This window comes from Spermophilus citellus (assembly GCF_964194105.1).
Source record: "Spermophilus citellus genome assembly, chromosome: 9".
NCBI lineage: Eukaryota > Metazoa > Chordata > Mammalia > Rodentia > Sciuridae > Spermophilus > Spermophilus citellus.
Window position 1 is genome coordinate 130,732,841 of NC_138191.1, and position 27,130 is coordinate 130,759,970.

The window sequence follows — 27,130 nt, forward strand, 5'->3', positions numbered from 1 at the left end:
TCAGTGGGCAGGGGACCGGCCTCCTCGCCGAGCTGGGCCAGCCAGCGTCTGTACAGGGAGAATGCGCTGCAGGGTCCCCAGAAGCCGCTCCTCTGCCAGGCTGCACCCACGGGTTCTCCATCAGTGGGGGGTAGGATGCTCCAGCAGATTAGGGTCCTGCTGCTCAGCTCGGGGCTTGTACACAGCCCGGGCCAAAGGCACGCAGTGGAATGAGACCAGCGGTAAAGACAGCAGGGTTGACAGGCATGTTGCATGGTGTGTCCCTTGAGCTGAGCAAGGAAGCCAAAAGGGGACACCCCGCATGCTTGTGTTTGTGTGAAGTTCTAGAATGGACCACACTGAGCCGCGGTGCCGGAAAGCAGACCCGTAGCTGCCCCGGAGGAGGCAGGGGAGACAGAGGCTTTTAGAAGTTCCTTCTTTGTGATCTGAACTAGTGAGGTTAACCAAGTTGTGTGCTTAAGGTGCACACCTTTCCCTGTTTGAAGATTATAGATCCATATCAAGGAATGCAGAGGCCCCACAGGGGCAGTGGGGCCACTATTTGGGGCTCAGGAGCCAGGCACCCAGGGTGGTGGCTGCCCTGCAGCTGTGCTGTCTGTGTGACAATGGGCCTGACTAGTTCCTGCCTGACCTTCACTGCTCATCTGCAAAATAGGGCCTCATAGGTTCTATAGGGAGAATAACATGGTGTGATGTGGAACAGCATGGTGAGTCCCAGGTAAATGGCACTGAGGGGTATAGAGATGTGTAAGGTCACAGATAAATGAAAATCATCCAAAGACTTTTTTTTTTTTTTTTTTTTTTGCTATTCACATGATGATCTGTGTTCTAAATTATATGCTTCACCTTCTTTCAGAGGATGAGGGCTGGGGTGTAGCTCAGTGGTAGAGCACTTGCCTAGTGTGTGTGAGTCCCTGGGCTGGTGCACATCATGTAAGAATCACTCAGCACACCTTACCTGTGAACAGAAGTGTAGTGTTGGTGATCAGGAAGCAAAAATATCTGCACACGCCGGCAATCCCAATGACTCAGGCTGAAGCAGGAGAATTGTACATTCAAGGCCAGCCACAGAAACTTCATGAAGCAGGTCCCCAAATAAAAAAAATAAAAAGGGCTGGGGGTGTGGCTTAATGGTAGAGCACCCCTAGGTTCAATCTCCAGTATATAACAAAATAAATTAAATTTAAAATACCTGGTTTTGAATCGCACTTCAGCTACTCTGCAGTTGTGAAACTTGGGGCTAGTTTTATTGTCTCTGAGCTTTACTTTGCTCATCTGTAAAATAGTGGAAATGATATGTAACTCATAGGGTCATTGAAGGATTAAAAATAATACATCTAATTCATCCAGTGCAAAGGGCAGGACTTATTAGAGGCTTGATAAAGAGCTACTGCCCGTGTTGTTTTTACTAACAATGAACCACCTGCAAAAGTGCCTGTTAGCTGGATGTGGTATGACCCAGGAGGCTGAGGCAAGAGGATTGCAAGTTTGAAGCCAGCCTCAGCAACTTAGTGAGACCCTGTCTCCAAATAAAAAATCAAAAGGGCTGGGGATGTGGCTCAGCGGTTTAGTCCCCTGGGTCCAATCCCCAGTTCCCCCCACACACAAAAAAGTGCATTTGTTTTGAATTTTCCTGACATACCAACTTTTCATTTTGCCCCAGAGGTATATGTTTCCCTCTGGTTTTGAAGGAAAGTGTAAGTTCTGGTTATACTGATTATAGTGCCCTGATTATAGTGTCCATGACTATTAATATCCCAAGATCGATTACTTCTCCCTTGAGGACTTGGTTTGATTTCGTTTCATCTGTGTATACAAGAGGCGCTCAATCAATGCCTGTTAGACATAAGGGCATCAGTGGTGATCACAGTTTTGATTGGGCACCCTCCCACAGAAGGGGAGGGACACTGGCAGTCATCGCATGGGTGTGTTTTACCTACTGGAGTCTGTCCTCTCCACCACTTAAGAAATTCAAGGTTTACCCAAGTCATAGTTTCTTAGAGGTTCAGAATGCAGACCCAAATGGCCTGGTCGCATCTCAACTGTGTGACCTTGGGCAAGTTACTTGACTTCTCTGTGCCTCCATCTCCTCTTTTATGAAAAGGGATTAATCGTAGTCCACCTACTTCTCGGGTTTGGTGCACACACGGCAACCCTGCTAGAGAGTTCTTATCCCCATGTCACAGGGGAGGAAACTGAGGCTTGGAAGGCAGTTACTTGCCCAAGGCCACCCAGGAGAAACTGGCTAGCTGAATGTGGTTTTTCTGAGACTCTGTGCTGCCTCCGGGAGTTGCCAGTTCCCCGTGTACCCCTCCCGCCCACCACGGAGACAAAGGAGAAGGTCCTACCAGCAGACAGCAGAGCTCCTCTGTGGGGTTCTCCTGAGGGTCTTTCCAGGAAGCCCCCAAGCCCATGGAGCTCCTTCTATCCATTCTGCCTTCTCTTCCCCGAGAGGCAGGACTGGCCACAGGTAGAGGCCGGAGAGTCCACCGGCCACCACATCTGTCGGGTTCCACACCAGTGAGCTGCCTCCACAAGCTCATCTCTGCAGAACCAGAGGCCAGCGCTTTGGGACAGTGTGGCTGAGGGCCTTTAGAGGCACCCAGGGCAGCAAAGAAAGCCCAGGGCAGGGGTGAGGTCTGTGGAGCCCAGGAGCTGCCTGTGCTCAGGAATGACACCAGACCTAGTGACTCGGTGCCCTCCGTCTTGTGGTGTCAGGGCAGACCCCACGCCCTTGGTGGGATTGGCGTCAGAGCCAGCAGCAGGAAGGTGGGAGGAGCACCGAGTAGAGGGGCGAGAGCATACCCTCGAACCCTGCGGGCCTGGTTGGTCCTGCTTGCCCCCCAGAGCCTCGGTTTCCCTGTCATCAATGGGAGAGGATGGTGTGAGCACACGGGGACATCACTGCTGCGGGTGTCTACAGTCAGAGGGCTCTGAACAGGCACGAGAAGCCCCTGTGATTGCTCAGTCCATCATTCATTCACTGAGCAGTTTCACGGAACACGCTCTGCAATGTCTGAATGAATCCATAAGTTAGAAGACCAGCTGGCTGGGCAGTGGGCACCTCCAGCAGAGGCCCCGCCTCCAGACAGCATGAGGACACCTAGGGAAGGGCTACTTGCTCAGCATCCCTGCAGTCAGCAAGTGTCTACTGAGCACCCACTATGTGCCGGACACTGTTAGATGCTGAGGATACAACAGGGAGCAAGACTGATCGGGCCTCTGCCCTCGCGGAACTCAAAGGCGGTTGGGGGAGACAGGCCATTGGCAAGGAAACAAGGCCACTCTAGACTCGCTCAATGTGGTGAAGGAATTAGCAGGGGGACAAGATCGGAGGCCGTTTGGGGGGCTATGGGGACAAGAGGTCTCTCAGAGGAGCAGGGAGAGGACAGCTGGCAAAGGTTAGAGCGTAGGTGGCAGGAACAGTCCTGCTGGGGCAGAGCAGACACAGGACACTGGGCAGGGCCAGGCTGTGCAGAGCTGGGCGAACCCAGGTGGGCTAGAAGTCCTGGTCCCCAAGGGCGCCCCCTGCAACCTGGGGGCCCTCGCTCAGGTGCTGGAGGCTGGAGTGAGGGAACATGGAGCCCCAACAAGTCTGAGCTCGAACACCCCCAATCTCGAGTGTCACACGGGAAAAGCCGAGGGACACCCCCCACGTCAGCCACCCAGACTTCCCAGGAGCACGCGCTTCCCTGAGAGAAACCCGTTGTGTCTCTTCCTGCCCCAGGTTTCCCAATCTCTTTCCCCCGTTGAAGCCAGAGACGGTGGCGCGGAGGACGGTGGAAGCGGTGCAGCTCAACCAGGCCCTCCTCCTGCTCCCCTGGACCATGAATATCCTCATTATCTTGAAAAGGTAGGTGCGGGGAGGAGCCCCTGGTCAGCATCATGCCAGACATTCCCCGTCCCCTGGAGGCCCAGTGGGGAAGCAGCAGGCAGGAGGACAATGTGACCGATGAGTCATGTCTGCTGTGGGCACGAGAATGAGGGGTCGGGGCACCTACGCCACAAGGTCCGAGCCCCAGCACAGGCAGCGGTCCTCGGGCCCCTGTAGTCCTGAAGAATTACTGAGGAAGCCAGGAGCCCTCGTCTATCAGCTGTATTTATCACATTTACTGTGTTAGCGATTAAAAACGAGAAGAATGTTCTAACATTTACACATTTGCTCCTATTTCACATATTTACTTATTTGCTTATAAACAGTAATAACAGTAAAGCACGGTGGCGCTCGCCTGTAATCCCAGCTATCTGGGAGGCTGAGGCAGGAGGGTCACAAGTTTGAGGCCAGCCTGGGCAAATCAGTGAGACTCTGTCCCAAAGTAAAACATGAAAAGTGCCGGAGAGGCTGCTGGGCGGTAGAGCAGTGGCCCAGCACGCAGGAGGCCCTGGGTCCCATCCCCGGCACCATTAAGTAACCATGACAGAATTGAGTGAGTGGCGATGACCAGCTTACTGCCCGACATGCCGTGTTTTCATGACGAGGAGTTACATATTCCCCAAAACAAAGTGACTCTAGTCAGGAGAAGCGTCGTTTTACATTATCATGAATCTTTCATCATTTAATTGGAGACAACTGGATTCTTGTGTCTGCTGGCGTCACGCAGCCTCTGGGAGACGCCACTGTAGACCTGTGAAAGGGTGACAGTGATAAAGGCTGGTGGTATCTCGGTATGACCATAAAACAGTCTGAACTTGCAGACCCCTGGGAGGATCGCAGGTACCCCAAGGGCTCCTGGACTGCACTTTGAGAACCACTGTTCTACAGATCCAGACCAGGCCCAGCCCTCAGGAAGTCGGAGCTAAGGAGGAACACAGGTGCCACGAGGCCAAGGCTCAGGAGCGTCACACTGATAGTCTCAGGGACTCACCAGAGTAGCTGAGGTGGCGGCTTTATTCAGGAGATGGTCCATGTTCCCCTAGAACTTTCCAGACCTTGTGCAGCGAACCCTGGCCACTCCAGTCCCACACTGAAGGGGCCACTACAGCTGGCCACCTCAGCAGTGCTCATGGCTCTTGGGTGAAGGGAGAGCTTTGTCCCTGGAGCCTCAGGACTCCAGCCCCCACCCTGCCTGACGGACCCTCCCACCTGGAGGCCTCTTCAGGAATGAAGACCCCCCGTGCCGGGCTGGCTCCTGCTATGGCGTCACCCCCCCAGAAAGCTAGCCTCCCAGCCACTGTGACACAGTGACCACTAAAAGCCGAAAACAGGGGACAGTGCCAACCAGTTCTTTCTCCTCCAAGCTCAAAGCTTCTTTGGAGGTCCAGAGTGGAGAGGGGACGGGGACAGCTGGACACAGTCCATTCTGACCTCTGGTCCAGGAGGCCCCTTGGCTGCTTCAGGGATCCCCTTTAAGGGCAGGGCACAGGCCCTCACTGAGGCCAGGCTGGCACTCTGCACCTCAGGGAACCTCAGAAGTCTTCTGGGACATTCTACAGAAAAGTTAGTTTGCTACATCATCTAAACCCCAGCTGACATTTCCTGCCCTGTCCCCCACTACCTCCCCACGGGAAGCAGAGGCCACTCCCCCTCCCCAATCCCTGCAAGGGACCCCGTCCTCACCTTCCCTGAGAGAAGTCTTTAAAGGCCCAACCCTACTGCCACCACCCCCAGGAAGTTTTCTGAATTGTTCTGCCCAAAAAGGAGCTTTCCTGTCTTGCACGTGGAATGGGCCAGGGCCCTTCAATCTGACTCATCAGACAGGGGGTCCTCTCTGTGCAGGCCAGGGCCAGGGGCAGGGAGTCAGATATGAAATATCACCGCAAAAGCACCCATGTGACAGGCAGGCAAGATGACCCCGGGACTCTGGGTTGCACCCAAGAAGAGCCTGTAGGTGAGTCTGGGACACTTCCCTGGAGGACACGACAGCCAAACTGGAGCTCACTCCTCAGCCCCACAGTGTAGATCTTTGCTGAAGGAGAGAGCCACCAAACACCTCTGGCCCCACTGCCCTCCAGGGCTGTTTGGTTGCTATAACTGAAAACCACAGACTAGGTTACTTATAAGGAAGAGAGGTTTATTCACTCTCAGTTCAAGAGCACAGGGCTGGCCTGCTGGGCCTCCAGAGACGGTGCTGCTGTCCCACAGCATGGCACCACGTGGTGAGACAGCAAGCTGCCTCTATGACAAAGCCACCGCCAGACCACCCATGACGCCTGAGTGGAATAGTCCACTCGTGAGGGCAGAGCGCCCTCAAGGTCTCCACCAACGAGGGCCACATTGCAGCGTGAGTTTCGGAGGGGACCAGCACATTCACACCACAGTAGATGCCACGAATGTGGCGCAGCGAGGCTGATCCTGTGGCCGCCCTTCACCTTGTGGAGCGTGGCTCACCCACTTGTGTGAAAGCCCTTCCCTGGGTGAACGTGGTGGTCACAGGGGAAGCTGGCCTGTGCTTGGGAAAGGGGAGATGAGTGCTTCTAGGAATACCATTCGACCACTCTTTTTGATGTGGCCACCAGTGACCCCCCTGCTGACCATCTTCCTTTCTTCCTCCCTGCTCCCCAGCATACTCCCACAGGCTGCACTGGAGGAGATCCACAGATTCTCAGGAACCTACACCTGCATGAACACCTTCAAGGGGCGGACATAGAGGCAGGAGGAAGAGACATGCTCGAGGAGCGACAGAGCCTGCAGGGGCCATAGAACCTGGGCACACACCCATGCGCCTGCCTGTTGGTACATTTCTGCTGGGTGAGCAGGGCTGCTTCTGTCCCCAGGGAAGAATATGGCAGCCCCCCCAGGTCAGCCCCAGGACCTTTGCACAGGACTGATGCGTATAACTCTGACCCCCATGGGGAGCCAAGAAACCAGCTAGCAGCTGCCTTGTCATTTCTACATTTCTGATTCTGTAGAGTTCATTGTTAAATTGCTTCTCAAGTCTAACCAGCCTCAGCAGTGTGCATAGACTGTTTCTGGGAGGGTCTGTCCCTAGATGCTCTACCTTTCCCTCCAAAACCCACTCATCCTCAGCTTGCGCAAACTGGTTGAACAGTTGGAATAAAAAATAAAGAGAGATGGCTTTTGCAAGTTCCCTTGTTCAAATCCTTGGTGGGCAGTTGGGAGGGAGCCAGTCCCAACCACAAAACCCTATCCTTTGAGAGAACTGGCCAGCTCAGGGCCCCCAGCTGCCAGGAGGAGAGAAGTGGGCAAAGACCAGGAGAGGAAATGGAGCCCAGATCTGAGGGCAGAGGGAAGTGCCTGGTTCCTTGCCAGAGCCCTTCCCAACACCAGTGGTTCCCTTGCCTGACCACCAAGAACCAAACTGCAGAGAGCGGGCCACAGCTAGGGCTGGCCACAGCTGGGGCTGCCCTCCATCCTGTGCCAGCACCACCAGGCCATCAACCTGGGAGAGAAGAACCTGTCTTCACCGACACCTGCTGTCTACATGGCACGTGGGTGGAGCGGAGAGGGGAACCCAGCTGAGAAGCCCAAACTCTGAAGACCTCCAGCCGTGATGTCAATCATCTGGTCAAGAAGGGATCACGGGTCACTGGAAAAAAATTTAGGGATAGATCACTGCAATAAGGCCAGTGCTATGGGACAGCAAGGACCCCACACCACATTTGATTGCAGGAAAAGCGAAGTCTGGGGCTGCAGAAGGTATTGGTCTCGGGCTCAGTCACCGGGGGAAAGTTATAGCCAAAAAGAGGTGGCTAGGGTCACCCTATGGATCTCTGGCGGCTGTCCCTCCCAGCCCCCATGCAGCAAGCTCACCAACCCAACCCTGGCTAGCAGGGGAGGCCAACAATGTCATCTCACAGAAGCAGCCTCTGTCCACAGAGCTGCTGCGGGTGGGTGGCAGGGAGCAGGCGGGGAGTTCCCCAGAAAGCAGCAGAAGGTCACGGCCTCTGACTCAGGGAGGCGCTTCCTCCCGGGGTGCATACAAACCTCAGGCCGAGCCCTCCCAACTGCCTTTAGAAGATCCCACCCTCAGCGGGCAGGAGGGTCACTCTGGTCTGCGAGCAGAAATTGATTCTCTCCACCATTTTTGAGCACTAAGCGTGGCCGCCGCCGGGCGCAACATTTGCACTGTTAGTCATCACGCCCCCCCCCCCGGAGCCGAGGACCCCGGGCCGGCTCTCGGCGACGGCTGCGCACACGACCCCAATCTCCACGCGAGCTTCAGATGAGGGTCGCTGCCTCTCCGGCCAGGTGGCTCCAGCTCCGCGCTGTGTCGCCTTTGCCCCGGGCTCAGACTTCGATCGAGGACGGAGTGTCCAGGCGCAACTCAGCTCCCCTCGCCAGCTGCCACTGGCTCTTCAACTTTCTGCCCGGAAACAACTCGCGTCACTTCAGCTCGCATCTCATTGGCCAGAGAGAGGTCATGTGATCCAGCCCGCGCGGGGTGCAGCAGGAAATGCCGTCCCCCCCGGTGCTGGGGCGGCCACGGAAGATGATGTCTGAGGGAAAGGTTAAAGTATAGGTCGGGAATGGAGGGAAGCCGAGGCAGGGACGCGGTGGCCCTTGGGAGCACAGGCCAGGTTCTCCGCTCACAGCACCCCTGGGGAAGGGGGTCAGGAAGCCCATGCCAAAAGGGACAAAAGACCCCGCCTGCCAGGGCCCAGGGTCTGAACCCAGCGCTACCTGACCCGCAAGCCCCTCTCCTTACCCTGGCATCAGGTGGCACCGATCCCGGACCTTCCATCAGCTTCCTTTTGGTTCTTGAGGACATGTGTCACCAAAGTCTGCCTTGGGTGTCAAGGGGGTCCTTCTGGAATTTTCACAACTACCTAACACACCCCACACCCCGCATGGCTGGACAACATGGTTGTGTCCCCAGGGCAGGTGCCTGTCATTGGCTGGCCCAGGAGCCAGGTTGGGGACAGGTACATCTTGGTGGGCAGAGACAGACAGGAGGACCAGCTGGGGATCTGTCTGCTGAGTCCTGATTTTTCGGACCTTCCTTGAGCAGAGTGGATAGATTCCTGTGCTCATGGTCTGGCTCCAGGCCACCCTTTTGGAAAGCATTCAACTCCTGAGGTTTCCATGAAATTGCATTTGGCCTGAAGGCCAGGAATGCAGCAAGGATCCCTGGGGAACCACTGCATGCTGGGAGGGAGGGAGGCCCAGCCAGCCCTCCCCAGGGCCACGGAGCACAAGTCACTGTCTCGGCTGTGGTGGGAGCTCTCAGTTTCCCAGAGCCCCAGGGGCTTCCTCTGAAGGCAGGACAGAGCCTGGTCTCGCCCCTCCCCTCCTCCAATCTGCCAGGAGCTTTCAGTCTTTTTCTGGATCTTTTCCCAGAGGAACCAAGGAGAAAAGCCTTGGGCAGATTCCCAGGAGGCCAAATTCTGGTCCCTCCCAGGGATGGTTTGGCGGCCTGGAGAGCTAATTCTGTCCCTGTGCTGGGCAAGCAAGCGGAGGAGCATGACAAGCGCCAAACCTCCAAGGGACAGGACAGGGCGTGCCAACCCTACAAAGAAGACTTAGGTCCTGGGAAGTGACCCAGTTGCTATGCTTGAGGTTCTTCCCCAAACCAAAAGAGAACCAGATTGGGGGTGGGCGCCAAGCCCAGGGAGGCGCCAGACCTAAGCCCTATCCTGGCCCCATTTCAGGGGACCAGGCTATCTGGCCTGGCAAGTGATCAGGAATTGAGTCCTATGGCCACCACCCAGCTCCTGGGGACCAGAATACTTTGAGAAACTGATTCTCCTCAGGCCAAACTAATGCTCTAGAGTGATAGAAATCTCCTGAGCTGACTGCGTGGCTCAGCCCTAACCCCACTCCTTCCTGTGCCCCTGCCCAGGGCCCTGTCTGGTGGAGAAGCCAGTCCTTGCCCTTGGGAATGTTCCAGTTGGGTGGGGGATAAAGAAAGGAGCCACCAACAGAGGAGTCATCTGCCCAAGTCCTAAGCGAACTGTTCTAGATGGCAAGGGGGCCGTCTCAGGAGAGGAGAGACCCACACTCCTACCATAACCTTCAGGGGGACTCCTCCGCTGTTCAGGAAGGAAGCAGAGGTTGATGACACCCTGGATGTCTGTACTTATGAAGAGAACTTCTATATACAGATGGCCTGGACACCAGGAAAAGCCAGGAGGCGACACAGGAGAAGGGCTGGGGCAGCTCCAGGGCACTCCCATCCTGCTGGGCTGCTTTATTTTTTTATTTTTATTTTTTAATATTTATTTATTTTTTTTTTTTTAGTTATTGGCGGACACAACATCTTTCTTTGTATGTGGTGCTGAGGATCGAACCCGGACCGCACGCATGCCAGGCGAGCGCGCTACCACTTGAGCCACATACCCAGCCCCTGGGCTGCTTTAGAGGGGGGCTGTGAGGCAGTGATTTGATTTACAAATGTTCATTAATCTCCATCTCTTCATACATGGACAGCTTCCCACTATAGTTCCTCCTGAATCTGAGACCACTGTCCCTCATATGCAGGGTCCAGGCTCCTGCCACCTCTCACAGACTGTTGAGGTCCCCAGGCTCCTGGTAGATGTGATGCCCAGATGCCCATTCTGAGTGCCCAGGCTTCCCACACCTGCCAGGCGGCAGCAAGACTCCTCCAGCAGTGGGAAGCCCTGAGATTTGGGAGCAGAATCTTGACTCTGGAGTCCCACTGGCCTGAGCTCCCCTCTGGGCTCTGCCACCTCCATTGTGTGACATCGCCCTTCCTCCCCTACAGAGTGGGGTCTCTGTTCAGACCCCTGCCTCTTAGGCCCAGGGTCACTCTCCAGTGCTAATCATACCTAAGAAGGCTCTGTGAACTCAAGGGGGCAACACGATGCTGGTGGCCCCATAGCTGATAGACAGGACCCGAGGACTCCTCAGGACACCTGGTCAACGTCTTGACCTGGTGTGTGATGGCAGCAAGTCACTGCGTGCCTGGCTCCCTGTGGTCGTGGTGGGATAAAGCTGTGACTCAGAAGACCCCTGCAGGGTGGTGGGCACAAGGGTGAAGGGAGGTCCCTAGGGAGGGCAGAGCAAACCCCCAAGGGACAGGACAGGGCATGCCAACCCGACAAAGAAGACTCGGGTCCTCAGAAGTGACCCAGTTGCATGCTTGAGGGTCTCCAGGGCAGAGCAGGCTGTCCCCCAGGGCAGAGCAGGCAATGCAGTATATCTGTAGGACATTTCTCTGGCATCTCCCACCATCCTTGACTCTGTGCAGCCCCTGGTGCTCAGATCCCCCAGTGGCTTAGAAAGAAGAAACAAAGAAGTCCCCTGGAAGGTACTGCTCAAAGTGGCAATGTCACCTAGCTAGGAAGATGTGTCCCTTAGGGCCGACATCAGGCATTGGGAGGAGGGTCCACAAGGAAGAAAACCTACTGGCGGCAACGCTGGCCCAGGGTGGGTTGGCTTGACTCAGAGGCCAGCCAGTGCAACCTGGGGGTGGAGGCTGTTGGGACCCCGCCCCCTGACCCCCACCAGGGATGTTGCGGACACTACTGAGGATAACAAAAAGCACTTTGAAAGTAAATTGTCCTTTACATGGAGGCCAGGCCACCTGCCCAGGTGCCGAGCCCCTGGGGGCATATGACAGAACAGAATGTGCAGGGTCCCGAGCACAGAGGCCAGGTCTCCGATCCTTTCTGCACGGTCAGCCCCCAGCCACAGTAATGCGGGCTGCCTTCCCACTGGGCACACCCTGGGCTCTGGCCCCAGAGGCTCTTCGCACATTCTGTTCTGTCCCCTCTCTTGGACCTTGGTCTCTGTCTCCTTCTCAGATATCAGCTCCTGGCAGCCTCCCATCTGGCCACAGTGGCACTGGGTTGATCTGTCTCAGGCTGTTGTTTATTTCATTCATCAACCATCATCATTGTTACTGTTGTGTCCACGATGGCTTTATGGAGCTGCAATTCACACACTGCACAAGTCAGCCATTGAAGCTCCAAATCCCACCTATTTAGGAGACTGAGGCAGGAGAGGCACATGTTTGAGGCCAGCCTAGGTAACTTAGCAAGACCCTGTCTCAAAACAAAAAAAAAGCTGGTTGCAGTGGAGCACACTTGTAATCCCAATGGCTCAGGAGGCTGAAGCAAAAGGATGGAAAGTTTGAGGCCAGCCTCAGCAACTTAGTGAGGCATTAAGTAACTCAGTGAAACCCTGTCTCAAAATAAAAAATTAAAAGGGCTGTGGCTGTGGCTCAGTGGTTAAGTGCCCCTGGGTATAGTCCCTGGTACCAAACAGATAAAAGCAAAGTAAAGGGGCTGCGGCTGGGGCTCAGTAGTAAAGGGCCTCTAAGTTCAATCCCCAGTACTCAAAAAAGACAGACAGTGTGGTCCAATGGTGTGTAAGACATTATTCAGAGTTGTGCAACCAACATCCCAACCAATCCAAGAGCATTTTCATTACCTTAAAAAGAAATTCTGTAGCCGTTACCAGTCCGCCTCCGTTTCCCCCAGCTCTCTCGGTCCCTGGCAACCAGCTACTTTCTGTCTCTACCCATTTTCCTGTTCTTTGTCAGCAATGCCATCAGTGGCATGTGGTCTGCAGGGTTGGGCTTCTTCCCCTGAGCATAAGGCCTTCCAGGTTCATCCGGGTCATAGTTGCATCAGAACATCCTCCCTCGGTGGCTGAACAGTCTCGCAGTGTCTGGACAGACGGCAGTTGTTCATCCATTTACCATCCTTGATGGTGACCGGGGCCATGTCACTGACTTGCTTGCTGACTCCGTCTGGGTCTTTCTGCCCCTCTGGACCAGACACTGCGTGAGGTGAGAAGTTGTCCAATTCCGCCCAGCTCCTGGCAGAGTGCTGGCTCCGCTGGACGCTGGGTAAACATCTGTTGTCTGATGGACACAGACGTTTCCTCAGAGGCAACCCACGTGGAGGCTTCCAGGACGCACCTTCCTCCTGCCGCCTTCCCTTAAGCTTCCCGATGGGCCTGCGCTGCTACACCTTCCAGGCTCCACACCGGCCTTCTCTAAACCACAGGCTGTTGACACTGGGGACAGGAGCATTCTCTGTGGCGGGGGCTGTCGTGGGCACTGAGGGTGTCTGGCTTCCCTGGTCTTTACTCACTCGTTGCCCTTCTCAGCTCTGACTACCAAAAAATGTGTTCCTGGACATTTCCAAATGTCCCCGAGGAGCAAATCTGCCCCTCAGGGGCCTCTGGTCTGCATGCATTTCCCCAACTCTTCCTTGCAAGAGTAGCTGAGGCCCAGAGGGCTTTGGTGGCCCGGCTCTGGGAGGCCAGCAGCAGAACCCCAGGATGTGAACCTTCTGTCCCAAGGCTGGACCTTCATCCCCCAACGAGGAGCAGGAATCCAGAAGCCCCCGCTCCCAGGCTGTGCCTGTAACCTTGTGAGATTTTTTTCTCTCTCTGAGAACTCCTCCGTGCCTCCCTCTGGCTGAGTTACCCAAGTTCTGCAGGATTTTCCAGCCAGCCCCCCACCACACCCCCAAACCCTTATCATTCCTTTCATTTTTCAACACTCACCAGGCAAAGGAAATAAGCACGTGGCGAGAGACACAGCCAGGTCTGTTCCTTGGGCTGCTGCTGTGATGTAACTGGATCCTGCTTGGGGAGGTCACACATGGCTTGGGCAGAGCCCCAGCCTGAGGCCTGGCTCTGGGCGTGTGGGCTCCTACAGCCCTGGCATGCGGAGTGCGCTGTGCAGCTAAGTATCCCCCAACACCACCCTGGCTCCCCGGGGCAGTTGTGCTGGGGCTGGGCTGGCTCCCTGGCTGGCCGGCCTTGCTTGCTGTCCACCGAGGGAATCCGAGTGGGCCTCCAGCTGGCTGCCACGGGGCGCGCAGAGAAGCGAAGAGGCTGGGGTTTGGAGCCAGGCTCTCTGGGAACTTGAGCTTGATTTTAACCGGATCTTGACCTTCCTCAGCCTCAACTTCCTCCTCTGTGGGATGGGACCAATAGCTCTGTCCCCCAGAGTGGCTTTGAAAACCTAGGGAGTAAGTCACATAGTGAACTAACACGGGTGGGCTCGGTGCCAGTAAACACCTAGTAAGACATTAATAAATCATACTTATTTTATAATCACAGTACTCAATCCCTGTGTGTGAGTAAGGTATATGTATTAGTAGTGAAAATCTAACCCTCTTTAGGAGGCTGAGCTGGAAGCAGCTGAAAGGATCTCCCCAGGATTATTTTATAGGGGTGCTGGTGGAGCCGGATTTGAACCCAAGAGTGGAGCTGCACACTCCTGACTTTCAATCCCCGAGTTTTGTGGCTTCTTGAATGATTCATCGAGATCTTTATCCGGCCCCAACTGGTCTCTTCCTGGCATAGCCATGTCAACACTGCTGTCAGATTCCAACACCTCTGAGCCCAGTCACTTCTGAGCTGGGAGGAAGAGGTCAGTGATTTCTTTGGTACCTACTATGATTTGGATCTTAAATGGCTTTGTGCTAATAGCTTGATCTCAGTCCTTGGTGCTACTGGGAGGTGGTGGAACTTGCAGGAGGTGGGGCCAGTGAGAGGCAGTTAGGTCATTGGGGGCATGTCCTTGAAGGGGAGACACCAGCCCCTTCCTCTTTCTGTCTGCTTCCCAGCCACAGGAGGCGAGCTGCCCACCGCCCACCGTGATGTTCTGCCAGGCCCAAAACCAATTGCCTGAAACTGAGCCAAAAATCAACCTCTCTTTTTTATAATTTTCTCAGGTATTTTATCAGAGCAACAGAAATCTGACTAACAGCGTTCCAGCCTTCCTCGGGCAGGCACACTTTCTCCCCCTCCTTTTCTTGGGCAGATTGTCCCCCTACCTCCAATAATTCCTGGAGCACCTGAAATGTGTCCAGTGCTCTGCCAGGTGCATGGAAGGACACTTAACAAGTGTGAGGAGGCAGGATTGCAGAAAGCAGCCTTGAGTTGGCTGTTCCTTGTCCCCAGAAGATGCAGCTGCTTCACCCTGAGGGTATAAGGGGCTGGTGGGTTTCTTTGTCCCAATCCCCAAAGACACTGACTCTCCCTGAAGTTTCTGGAAAGGATATAGGGAGCTCCAAACCACTGCTGCTGCTGCCATTGCCACTGGACCCCAGGGGAGTCTTCGCTCCAGATACCACCCCACTGGGGCAAATCCCCCACTTCTCAGCTTTGCTTGATGCTGAGGCTTGGGCAACATCTTTTTTTTTTTTTTTACTTGTAGTTGGACACAATATCTTTATTTTATTTATTTATTTTTATGTGGTGCTGAGGATCTAACCCAGCGCCTCGCACGTGCTAGGCGAGTGCTCTACCGCTGAGCCGCAGCCCCAGCCCATGGGCAACATCTTGATCATGCCAATAGCTCCGCAGTCTGGGGCAAGGAAGGCAAACATGGAGCCGCTTGTCTAGCCCTTTAAGTCAGAAGTTCCTCTGGAAACATCCCTAGCCTCCCACTAAAGCCATGACCAGCATCTGGGCCCCCGAGACACTGGTGGACTCCCAGAGTGATTGCTGGTGCTACTCACGATGTTTCTTGCTAGGCCCAAAGGGAGGAATTCGTTGATTCACACAACTAGAAGGCCCAGTGGTGACTGGTTTCAGTATGGCTAGACCCAGGAGCACACAGTATTTCCAGGACCTGAACCCAGATCCAGTTTCTCTGCCCTTCATTTTGGCATCCTTGGGGCTGGCTTCCTTCTCAGCACCTTGCTCCTGTGATGGCAGGCTGGCTGCTAGTCTCACACCCCCCTCCCGGTTAAGGGCACAGGAGAAGACTCCTCACCCTGGGTTGAGAGCCACGTCCAGGCATAAACCAATCACAACGACAGAGGAACGCAGTGGTCTAATTGGCCAAGCCTGAGCCTTGTGGTCTGTCCTGGCTGCCAAAGAGGAAATCAGCCCACAGAGACGCAGGGACTGAGCGCTGGGGAGGGGTGGCCCTGAAAGCCCAGTGTCAGGGAAGGTGAAAAGATGCCAGGTAGCAAGAACAGTATCTGTCAGCAGAATGACCACTGACGGACGCCCTGGCTTGTCACGGGCCTTTCTGAGTGACAGTTGGCTGATGCCTGACGGGCAATCCTGACTTCCTGGGGCTTGGTCCTCTCTTGACTGACAGTTGGCCAGGGTAGTGACAGGCCATTGGCAGCCCTCCTCCTGATCACTGGCCCCTCCTGACTGCCAGTCGGCAGGCTCCTGGTGGGCAGTTGGCAGTGTGGGCTTGGCAGCTGAGAAGGCCTCTCTGGCAGTCCATCACGGGCTGTCTGAGGTAGGGCTGGGAGACCTCTCGGGGTTGCCACCATTCGGCCCTGCGTCTGCCCCTCCGGGCGCAACGGGAACAGCCTCCCCCACTCACCCCAACTGCAAGAGGTGGTGGCTGGCGGCCTCTGCTGATGCTAAAGGCCTCTTGTCCCCATGTGGTAGCAGGAGGCCTTCCCAGCAGGAGCAGGAGGCCACATGGGGCCAGTCCCCCCCGAGTGGAGGGATTCGGTAAGTGCTAGACAGGTACCTGGTTTTCCTGCCTCATGAAGTAACCATTGGGTGGGACGTGCTAGTGGGGCCTCCAGAGGAGAGGTGTGGAGCCGAGACCAGGTGAGGCAGGAGGCCGTCCTCTCCCCCGGGGACTGGCCACCGTGTCATGGTGGACTCACCCAGCAGAAGGGCCGCAGGCCTCCCTGTGGGGCTGGGGGCCCATTTGGGTGGACAGAGAAAGCAGGACTCGGGAAGTGGCCTCCACACAGACCCATCCCCTAAGAGTGGGGCAGAACCTTAGGGGCTGGCTACTGAGTCAGGGCCACCCTGCTGGGCTGGGGCCTGGGCGAGATGGAGCAGGTCTCCTGACCCTTCTATGCCCTGTCTGTCCTCACCCCCCAGGCTGTCCCCTCCACTGACCACTCCCTGGGGCCTGTCAGTTCTTCCCCTCCATCTTCTAGGGCTGTCCCCTCCTGCCTCAGCTGGTCTTCTCAACAGTGGTCTCTGCCTCCACAGTGTCCCACATCATGGCTCCCCCACCATGCAGCCAGGGAGACCTTTCCAGAACACACCTCTTCCCACGCCACTCTCCTGAGAGCTGTTGATGGCTGTCCATTGTCCATGAGGTACATCCCACTGCTCCTCAGCAAGATCTGGTCCTGTGAATGAGGTCCCATCAATGAAGTCCCGTCACTGGATGGAGCTCCAGATGGAAGGAACGTCATCTCCTTGGACAAGTATCAAAAGGAATTCTCATCAACAAATGGAAAGATGGAGTCCTTCCTCAGACATAAAAGCGTGAGCCCACAGAGGTGTGTGCTCCAAGATGCCTATTACCGCATTGCTTGTGATGTGTTGGGAAAAAACTGGAAACTATGCTCATTTCCTTCAAGTAGCAGCTGGATTATGGCAGACATTCAAATAATGAAACACAATGTAGCCACAAAATGAACAGCCTCCTGCCACCAGGGACATGGGCAGCTCTGCAAACATACATCAAGCAAAAGGGTGCAGACACAAAACCTTCCTTCCTCACGCCATCCATGCAGAGTTCAAAACAGATGTGATGAGTCTGTGGAGGCAGAGGAACCCTAGTGATGATCTCTGGAGCTGATGAGACTGGGGAAGAGAATTTAGGGGCAGGAGACAATGGGTGCATGGTGACCTCACACGTTCAGCCGTGCGGCATTGATGGAGCTGTGCACTTGGGATTCTGAGTAAGTCCTATCTCAATACAAAAGTAAGCAAGTGGGGCTGGGGTGGTGGCTCAGTGGTAGAGTGCTTGCCTAGCACATGTGAGGCACTGGGTTTGATCGTCAGCACCACATAAAAATAAATAAATAAAGATATTGTGTCATCTACAACTAAAAAAAAAAAAAAGTAAGCAAGTGAAAATTGTCCTGGTTCAGCCCAAGGCAATGGCAGTGGCTACTCCCAGCTACTCAGGAGGCTGAGACAGGAGGATCTCAAGTTCAAGGCCAGCCTCAGTTATTTAGTGAGGCCCTAATCAACTCATCAAGACCCCGTCTCAAAATTTTTAAAAAGGAACAGGGATGTGGTTTAGTGGTAGAGCATCCCTGGGTTAAATCCCTGGTACAAAAAAAAAAAAAAAAAAAAAAAAAAAATCCTGGATCACCCAGAGCAGGCAGGTCATGCAGCTATTAAAAAGAATTATTCTGGCCTTAACCTGGGTCTCCGGGCACTGCGTCCCTGGAGACAAGCAAGCACCGTGAGACCCACGACTGTCAAAACAGACTCTTCCTGTCTACACGTGCCCTGGTTTCCATGCTGTTGGGAGGCAGTGGAGGAGGTCATCTGGAACTCGCAGGGGTGAGGCTGGGGACAGGACGATGCATGTCTGTGGATCTTTGTTTCCACTGGTCGCTGGGACATGTGACCTCTACAGTTGCTAAGAAGGGACTTCAGCAGAGGATGGAAAGTGAGAGTGGAAGTGCATCCAGTGGCTGAGAGTGCGGCCTTGGGGTCACGGTGACCCGGGTTGCTATGTCACCAGCAACTCTCCTCGGCCAGGAGACAGGGTTGCTGCTGGACGTTGGGAAATCACGGGTGCCAGGAGCTCTGCCCGCCAGCAGTGAGTGGACACTGCCAAGGGACAGTCCTCTCCCTCCACCTCTACATCCCACAGAACGGGTCAGGAAAAGGGGGACCAGGACGAGGACAGTCTGTGGGGATCGGCCCCTGAGCAGTCAAGGACAGACGGAAGGGCCAGGGAAGCCGGCTGGCCACCCCTCCGCCACTGCTGGCCCCTGTGTCCAGCTCCTGCCCGAGGCCGTGATGACAGATGGCCGAGGCAAGGTCCCTGCCTTGAGCACAGCTGTGTACTTGGGAGGGCAGGCGGGACGCCTGGCCTTTGGAGGCCCAGACCTCGCCCGCAGCCCGCAGCCGGCTTTATTTTGGTTACTCAAGATGGGAAGAAGGTTCAGGTCATAAATAACCGCTGGCCGGGCCGCCGGCCTCTCCCCCAGGCGCCCTCGGCCCGGGCCTCTCAAGGCCAGCGTGTCCCCTGCCTGGCCGCGCGGGCGGCAGGAGGCTGGTGGCAGCCGGGGCGCCCAGCGGGGAGGCGGGGGGAGCGGAGAGGGGTCTCGGGCCTGGGTTCAGAGCAAGGTTAGCCAAATAGTGGGTGAATTAGCGGGGAAACAGACAGCTGCCCTGGCGCTGAACTTTTCACCCAGCTAACCTGCTCCTCACCCACTCTCAGGTGGCGCGCTGGTGGCTCCCGCCCCAGGCTGTCACCTCTCAGGGGGATTGTCACCTGCCTCTTTCCTAGCCCCCTCCCCCCCACTGCCAGCCCAGGTGAGAGTCTGGGATGAGGGGCTGGGGACAGTCTCTGAGAGGAAGGCCCAGGAAGGAGCTGCGGCCACCTCAGCTGGAATCATAGGACCTTGACCAGCACGGGGACCCAATGGGCAGGAGGCCACCACCCCACCTCCCTCCCCCGCCCAGTGCCTCACCTGGGTGGATCACATGTCCTGGTGAGCCCTGGCTTCCACCCTTGTCAGCCGCAGGGGTCCCCGTCCTGTCTGGAGCCGGCCCTGGAGGCTTGAGGTGCCCCCAAGCATGGCCGCCAGCCAGCCCTGCTTCTCCTTGCTCATTTCCTGAGCCACCCCCAAGGGTCATCTTCTGAGAGCAAGGGAAGAGGTGTCTGTAGCAAAGTGGATCCCAAGGTCCTCAAGCCTCAGCTACAGCCCCCATCTCTTGTCACCATAGGTTTGTCTCCACTCATTGAGCCTGGAGGGAAATGGCCTCTTGGGGCATCTAGTCATTAGTCATAGAGTGTGTGCTAGAGGAGGGCGCCTGGGATAGGTGACCACAGGGGAGGGGCGGCCTCCCAGGAAGGAAAAAGGGTCTGCAGAAGAATGGAGGAGTCCCTGGGCCCAGCCGCCAGCTCCCCTCCTGCCATCTTGTCCACTGGAGGTGCCTAACCTGAACCCACAGTGGTGTCAAGAAGATGCACAACCAAATACCAGGTGACCCAGACAGGAGCAAAGGTGTGACCAAGGTGGGAACAGCAGGACACACTGGAGCACCAGAGTGGCCTGGAGTCCATTCACCATAGCCAGAGTGAGAGGGGCACCTGGCTCTGGAGACACGAGGGGACCCTGGAGGGAAGGGAGACAGAGGCAGGGGTCCAGGACGGACATGCACACGGCCAGCTGCAGGGCACATACCAGTGGCAGAGATGCAACAGGGTCATCAGAGCAGGGCTCTGTCTGCTGTGGTCAGCAAAGGCCTCTTGGAAGAGGTGACCTTTGAGCTGAGGCCCTAATGACAAACAGCGGAGTGGTGCTGGACAAGGTAGAGAGCTGGGCGTGGCCACAGGCACAAGACGGAGGGGCGGCAGCAGAAGCCAGGAAGTGGGCAGGGACCAGGCCAGGGTCATGAGCTCAGACTTGCTCTTGACCCTCTTGGCACTGACCCTCCTGTTGTCTGCTTGGCACCACCCTGACAGGGGCACCCTCTCACCCTGCCAACCACAGGGAAGGCGAAGAAACGATGAGCCCTGCGGGGGGGCGGGGGGAGGCGGGGGGCAGTCAGCGTCCCCTGTACCTTGCCCTCCATGTTAACTGGGTGCCTGGCTTTAAGCCCTGCAGCCTCTGTTTGGGCCTTTGAAATGGGAACTCAACCCTGACCTTGCCCCAAGACTGGGGAAGGGCAGCAGAAGGTGGAGGAGGAAGAAGGGGCCTGCAGCTGGGAAAGACAGAGGAGCATTTGGCTCCTTCTGCTGCCACAGACATTCACGTGGGGCCAGCGGCCCACGGGGAAATGAAAATCTGAAGCCCTGTCCCCGCTGATGCCTGGGGGTTTCTTCTGTCCCCAGGGAGGCATGCAGTACAGACAGCCTGAGGCCTCCCCCCTGCCCTCTCACCTCTGACACTCCTGATTTCTGTGACTGGCCTCCGTGACGCTGTCTGCTCCTCCATGGGACCCAGAACCATCTTTCCCACTGAACAAAAGTATGGAGATTCAGGTCAAATAATGTCAACAACTTGGCCCCTTGAGTTGCATTTCCTGAGTGGGACCGGGCTACACAGACCTGTCACTCCCTCTGCCAGGTCCTGCGGGGTCAGAAGCCTTCTGGCCTGTGGACACTGGGGTCATCCCCAGAGTGGAAGGGGTAAGCACTGGCTCTCCTTCAGCGACGTCCCTGATTGTAGGGAATCTTCCTGGGATCCCACAGACCCTCGGCGTTCTTTTACTTCCTCATGTGCACCCAGCTCTCTGCTTCCTGACAGTAAACGTGTGTACATATTAGTTATTTTTTAAGATTAAAATAAGGTTGAAGTGCACTGAAGTCTGGTGGACATCTCTGCACCACGGAAATGCTTTGTTCAGAACAAAGGAAGGGATGTGGGGGAGACCGACTGCCCCGTGACATTTCAGCAAGAGCTTACTACTTCAAAAACGGGTCACTGTGGTCCTCAGGAAAGCAGGTTCTCTGAAGCTGGGCCTGTCAACTGTGGGATTTCCCCCTGGGACCGTGACCTTTCTGCTTCCTGCCTTTCCCACAGTTCCTGGGCCAGGGGCTTCCCAGAACAGATGGTCCACCCATGGACTCATTGTTTAAAAATATTTATTCAGTTTTATTAAAAAGATGGTGTCGTGACGAGAAAGAAAAGATGGGGGAAAAAATCAGGTATTCACCAACTCCCAGAGCAAGTGCCACTGTCCTGTCTGCATCTGGGCGGGATCCTGAGGTGACCACTCAGCTCAGAGCAGACAGATCTGTACCTAGCTGCCATTTCTAAACTTAATTTTACAATTTATGATATTTCCTTAGCACTATTTAAAAAATATTTTTAGTGGTAGAAGGACACATACCTTTATTTTATTTATTTTTATGTGGTGCTGAGGATCAACCCAGTGCCTCACACGTGCGAGGCAAGCGCTCTGCCCCAGCCCCAGCCCTACTTAACACTATTAAGTCAACGTTATCTTCAAAGTTACCCTCGCTTTTAAGGTCATTTTGGTGGCTTTACACTACTTCTTTGTACGTTTTTACCATATTTTTGGAAAGTTCTTTCCTTAGCAAGTGTTTAGGCTATAGTCTTATTTTGTTTTTCATTGACAATAAAGCCACCAGGAATATTTTAATGGCCCTGGCTTTTTGTATCTGTTTGATGCCTTTTCCTTGGCATAAATTCCCACAGAATTAGAACAGAAATAGCTGGGTGACCTGGGTGTGGTCACGTTTCTTCCTTCCCCATTTCATTTATTTATTTATTTATTTATTTATTTATTTATTTATTTATTTTGTGCAGAGCTGGGGGTTGAACCCAAGGCTTTGCACTTGCTAGGCAAGTGCTATATCTCTGAGCTGCACCCCAGCCCCCTTTTTTTTAAGTTATAATTTTTTTGTGGTGCGGGGAATGAGCCCAAGGATTCCCGAAGGCCAGCCACCAAGGCTCTACCACCAAGCCACACCCCAGCCCCAACCCATTTCTTTGCAAAAGCGCCATGACTTGTGGTACACTCAGCAGCGGGGTGACAGTATGAGTCTCTGTGTGCTTGCCAAAGCTGGTTGTGGCCTCAAAGGAATTTTTTTTTAATAACTTAGTAAATATAAAACAGTCTCTGGATGCGGCCTTAATCTGGCCTCCTTTGATTAGTGGCGAGGATGAACATTTCCCAGTATGGTGGGTCAGAGCCTGAGCTTGGCCGGTGACTGTGGCCCCTGACAGGTAGGCAGGAACTGGGATAAAGCCATCTCCATGGGGCCGTTGGGATAAATTCTTTTCCAATTCTGCCAACCATTTAATTTTTATTTGAATGTTTATAAGATCTTTAGGCACATGCAGTACTTCAGAGTGCCAAAAGCAAAACATGGTCTTCGCCCCAAGAGTTTAGAACCTATTTTCCTATTTCCAGGATCACTTAGAACTACCCTAAAGTGTGCATTTGTGGAGCACTTTGAATATACAACAGTAATCACACTATTTGCAGAACCCGCCTCACAAATGAGTCTTATCCCAGACCCGGCTCTCAGAGCCGTGAACATGTATGTAACTGTTTCACACCTTAAAGAAGGGATGAGATCTGTAGAATCCTGCACGGTTAAAGACACTTGCCTAAGACGAGAATTGTAGGCTTTCATAGACAATATAGGAAAAATTAGGAACATGTGTTAGTCACCAAACTTTACATTTGTTGGGTGGATTTTTTACTATAGTTCCGTGATAATTAAAAGAGATATAAGGGCTGGGGATATAGTTCAGTTGGTAGAGTGCTTGCCTCACATGCACAAGCCCTGGGTTCAATCCCCAGCACCATTAAAAAAAGAGAGAGAGAGAGAGAAAAAATTCTTAATGCCGGCTGGGCATAGTGGTGCATGCCTGTAATCCCAGGGCTATGGAGGCTGAGGCAGGAGGATTGCAAGTTCAAAGCTAGCCTCAGTAACTTAGCGAGACCCTAAGCAACTCAGTGAGATCCTGTCTCTAAATAAAATTCAAAACAGGGCTGGGGATATGGCTCAGTGGTTGAGTACCCCTGAGTTCAATCCCCGGTACCAAGAAAAGAAAATCTTAATTCCGTGTCTGACACAGATAGACTTTTAGCAAATACTGACTGCCCAGCCCAAATTTCTTCACGTGAAAATAATCCTTCATGTCCTCTGTTCACATGTTGGACTCTGGATGCTCTTCTTACTTCTTTTAATAAGCTCTTTACATGTGACGGCCATTTTCTTTTGCCTCCTATTTTATTCACGAAACTTAGGATATTGAAAAGTCCGTGGCTTTTGATGTCTGTCTCTCCCCCAGAGAACCCAAGTGGCACAAGAGTCCCACACACCCAGCGCCATCCTCGTACACAGTGGTCAGAAATGAGAGTCTGGAGATCACCAGTTGGATAATGTGGTTGATTTGGTCCTGGGCTCAGTCTGTTTTCCTTGACGTCACAATTCCCGGGGGACTTGGCCTACTGAGACACATGGAACAAATCTTTTGAAATGAGAGGACTCAGAATCTCCTCACTCACACAGACTTTTGCCCCAAACTTGATTTTGGGTCTGTTCTCTTGATTTAGTGGTGAGGGTTGTCATTAATTTTGCTTTTTTTCTTTTAATTTTCTTTTGTAGCAAATTCATTCACTTGTCAGAGATCCGACAACAGCTTTCCGGGTACATGTTCTCTCTGGGCATGCCCCAATAGAGTTGGCCAGTGGTGTCCCGCCCACAGGACCTGTCAAGCACCTGTCGTGGACCAGGCCGTCTGCTGGGGCTGGGAACACCCAGGTGAGCAGATATGGCTGCTGCCCTCGGGGACCATCACTGTGAACACAAATCAACTGAGAATGTGATTCTTCACGTGTGTGAACGACAAGGGAAGGGCTGCTGGAGCTGGACGGGCCATGACACAGGGATGTGACCCATTCTTACCACCAGGTGTCCCGGAGTGGTATCAGCAGGGAGGTCTTCCCTGAGGAAGCGGCCTTTGAAGAAAGCGCTGCAGGCTGACTTGGAGTTAACCAGGCAAAAGGGAAAGACTTTTAAAAAAATTTTTGGCACTGGGGGTAGAGCCCAGTGTTCTCCCACGGGGCCACATCTCCAGCCTGTTTTTTTTTTGTTTTTGTTTTTAATTTTGAAACAGGGTCTCACTAAGTTGCCCAAGCTGACCTCAACTAGCAACCCTCCTGCCTCAGCCTCCCAAGTCTTGGGGATTACAGGTGTGCCCCTCAGCATCTGGAGCAAAAGACCTTTTGAGACAAAGGAAACAGCGCGTGCAAAGTCCTCTGGTGGGAGGAGCCAGTTTGAAGGCCATTCAGAGAGGGTGCAGGACCAGGCACTGGCACCCTGGGGCCAAAAGCCTGGGTTTGTCCTAGGCTGGTGCATCAGAATTTGGGGTTCAACCATTTCAGCAGCCTGCTCTGCCCCCTGCCACCTGGGCAGGTCATATGTTGTCCGGTGGGGCTTCAGGGGCGCTGAGGCAGACATCCACTTTGGGAGGCCTGTGGAGGGCTGGGAAGACCCTGTGGAGCCCCACTGTGGCCCTGCTACTTTCTCTGACCTCAGCTGGGGCTTGGCCTCCTGCCCTTCAGGAGTTCACGGGGAGGTGAAGTCTCCTGCAAGTGGAGGCTGGTCCCCTCCCTTCCCGGGAGGCCTGGGCTGTCCAGACAAGGCCCAAGGAGGCCGGGGAAGAACTCTCCACCCCTCCCAGGCTCTCTGGAATCCAGAGACCTTTGTCCAGCTCCGGCGTGCTCTCCGCCTCAGCCCCGGGAGCCAGCTGCTGGGCCTGCAGCCCTGTCCTGTCCCAGATCCCAGGACCCGGCAGCTAGGCCAGACCACTGCAGCCCTCCAAGCCAGAGGGGGCTGCCATCCCCTCTGCATCCTCTGCTTCCTGCAAGGCTGGAGAGTGGCTCAGAGTTCAAGTTCACTCTGGGGCACGGGGGACTCTGAGAATGATGCCACCTGCAGCCCCTCAGGGTCTGTCCAGGGCACTCTAGAGAGCAGGCGCTGTCTCCAGACCTCAGGGCGGTCACTGGCTTCCCACCAGCCTTTCAGGGAAATTCCAGCCCATAACTCAGGGCCTTGGGAACGCTGCGCGGGTTGTGGAACCAGATGTCCCTGGGCTGGAACCTCCAGCCTGTCTCCGCTCTCGGTAGGACTGGGCAGATTCGCCTCTCTGAACCTCAGTTGTTCCATGGGTAAATGGGGTTCACCTCCAAGCTTCAGGCCGTGGCACCATGGGCACGGCGTCTGGTGACATTCCCCATGGCAGTGTGTGTTTGTGGGAGGGGTGCTGCTGCCAGCAGACACAGGTGTAGGTGCCCTGAGACCCTCGGAGCTAAGGCGCTGAACTGAGTGAGGCCTCACTGTAGGGCCGCTTTCTGACGGAGGTGGCTTTGCCAGCGGGTCTGATTTCATTCTCACAAGAATCCAGTGATAAGTAAGATGAGGACTCAAAGGTTCAGAGAGGTTGACAGACTCACTCAAAGTTGCACAGCAAGTAAAAGGATCCTCCACAAGTGGCTGGACTCAAAGCCCATCTGCAGCCCAGTGAGAGGGGGTGCTGGTTGAGAATGGGGCCCATCTTGGACCCTAAAGCGAGGAGGCCCAGGGAAGAGGTTTCCAGTCCCGGTTCTGCTGAAGCCCACCGCTCGCCAACCCCTGTGCTCTACCCCTGAGGACCCCCGAGTGGCTCCCCTAGCCTTGGCATTGGGCTGGGGCAGGGCGAGGGAGGCGGCCCCTCGCAGCGCCGGGGAGAGCAGTTTGGCCGGCGGCCTGCGCTCCCGGGTTGCCGGCTGACAGGGCGGCGGGCCCCCACACACTTCAGCTGCCAATTCGCCGCGGCCACTCGATCCATCACGCGGGCGGGGGCGCCGGCCGGCTCCTGGCTGCGCGGCCTCGGTGTTGTTTTAGTCTGACTCGGCTGTGAGATAAACGGGGCATGAACTGGCCCCCTGGCAGGGGGTCAGCCCCTTCTGCCCTCATTAAAGTGCCAATCAAGAAGAGGAATGGAGACAAGCCGCTGGGCTCGGCCTCGGCCCAGGGCAGGAGGTGGCCTCGCCACCGGGCCTCGCCCTCCCCCGCGCCTGCCGTGGCCGCTCTCCCTGCACCGTGGGCGGGGGCAGCAAGTAGCTAGTCCCCGGCCCCCGTGGCCCGGCCTGGCTCGCTGCCGGGGACCTGGTGCTACACGGCACCCCCAGAAAGTGGAGGGGAAACCTTTGAATCTGAGGGTGGCGGGGGCAGCTCTGGGACCTCCTGCTGGTGTGTGGTGGCTGGAGGGGCAGGTGGCTGGGGATGCGAAGGACAGGAGAGTGGACCTGTGTCCCAGGCACAGACTGGGTGCCTCTGTGGGGATCCCAAGGAGGCGGGGCTCACCTGGTTCACCTGGGGGACGGGGGCTGTCTCCTCTCCCATCTCTGTGGCTCCCCACATGGTCTCTCCCACAGGGTCCCCACCACTCCAGTGACCTGGGCTCCCCAGGCAGAGTAAGGATCCTATAGTCAGGGACCAGCTGGGATTCAGAGCAGATGCTGGAGCCATGGTCCCCTAGGACATCTTGGGGCCTGGCAGCCACATGTGATCCCAGGGGGGACACTTTTCCTAGGAAAGGGTAGGACCTTCCTTTGGGGCTCTGCCTGGAAGGCATGGGGTCAGAAGCCTCTTGGGGTGCGGTGCGGGAGGGGGGGCCGTGGTCCTTCCCCTCCACACACACACCCACCACAGTTGATCTGTTTGCTGGAAGGATCTCTTCAGAGCCCATGATAAGGCATTAGGGGAGAAAGGAGTGGCATGATATGATCATGTGTGCACTTCAAATATTAAGTAACAATAATTGTTGCCATTGCTTGGGAACTTGGGACATTGCCAAGCATCTCCCTGAG

General features: G+C 55.1%; 2 protein-coding genes and 2 long non-coding RNA genes across 6 annotated transcripts in view; 2 read left to right on the top strand and 2 right to left on the bottom strand.

Moving 5' to 3' along the window:
• Positions 1-7,026, top strand: part of DHRS3 (dehydrogenase/reductase 3) — a gene marked incomplete at its 5' end in the record, with an annotated part of 32,158 nt that extends 25,132 nt beyond the window's left edge. For both annotated transcript variants that reach the window (XM_081307334.1, XM_081307333.1), the window contains 2 exons: positions 3,728-3,853; positions 6,503-7,026. In XM_081307334.1, the coding sequence (XP_081163460.1) occupies positions 3,728-3,853; positions 6,503-6,587 (211 nt within the window). In that variant the 3' untranslated portion in view covers positions 6,588-7,026. The remainder of the gene's footprint in view (positions 1-3,727; positions 3,854-6,502) is intronic.
• Positions 6-9,199, bottom strand: LOC308656334. Of its 2 annotated transcripts, none has more exons than XR_014023702.1 (3): positions 8,607-9,199; positions 7,886-8,397; positions 6-2,545 (listed from the first exon to the last, which is right to left on the bottom strand). It is a non-coding gene; the product is annotated as an uncharacterized lncRNA (long non-coding RNA). The 2 variants fall into 2 exon arrangements; XR_014023703.1 differs by lacking the exon at positions 6-2,545 and adding an exon at positions 4,159-4,625 and having other exon boundaries at positions 8,607-9,197.
• Positions 9,200-11,892: 2,693 nt separating this feature from the next.
• LOC308657367 lies at positions 11,893-17,441 on the bottom strand. The gene is made up of 3 exons (XR_014023911.1): positions 15,346-17,441; positions 13,379-13,841; positions 11,893-12,728 (listed from the first exon to the last, which is right to left on the bottom strand). It is a non-coding gene; the product is annotated as an uncharacterized lncRNA (long non-coding RNA).
• Positions 17,442-18,288: 847 nt separating this feature from the next.
• On the top strand, positions 18,289-26,167 carry LOC308655598 (uncharacterized protein; the record flags this gene model as incomplete). The annotated part of the gene is made up of 4 exons (XM_081305650.1): positions 18,289-18,439; positions 23,883-24,038; positions 24,394-25,078; positions 25,929-26,167. The coding sequence occupies exons 1-4, from the start codon at positions 18,293-18,295 to the stop codon at positions 26,165-26,167; spliced, it is 1,227 nt and encodes a 408-aa protein (XP_081161776.1). The 5' UTR covers positions 18,289-18,292.
• Between the last annotated feature and the right edge of the window lie 963 nt (positions 26,168-27,130).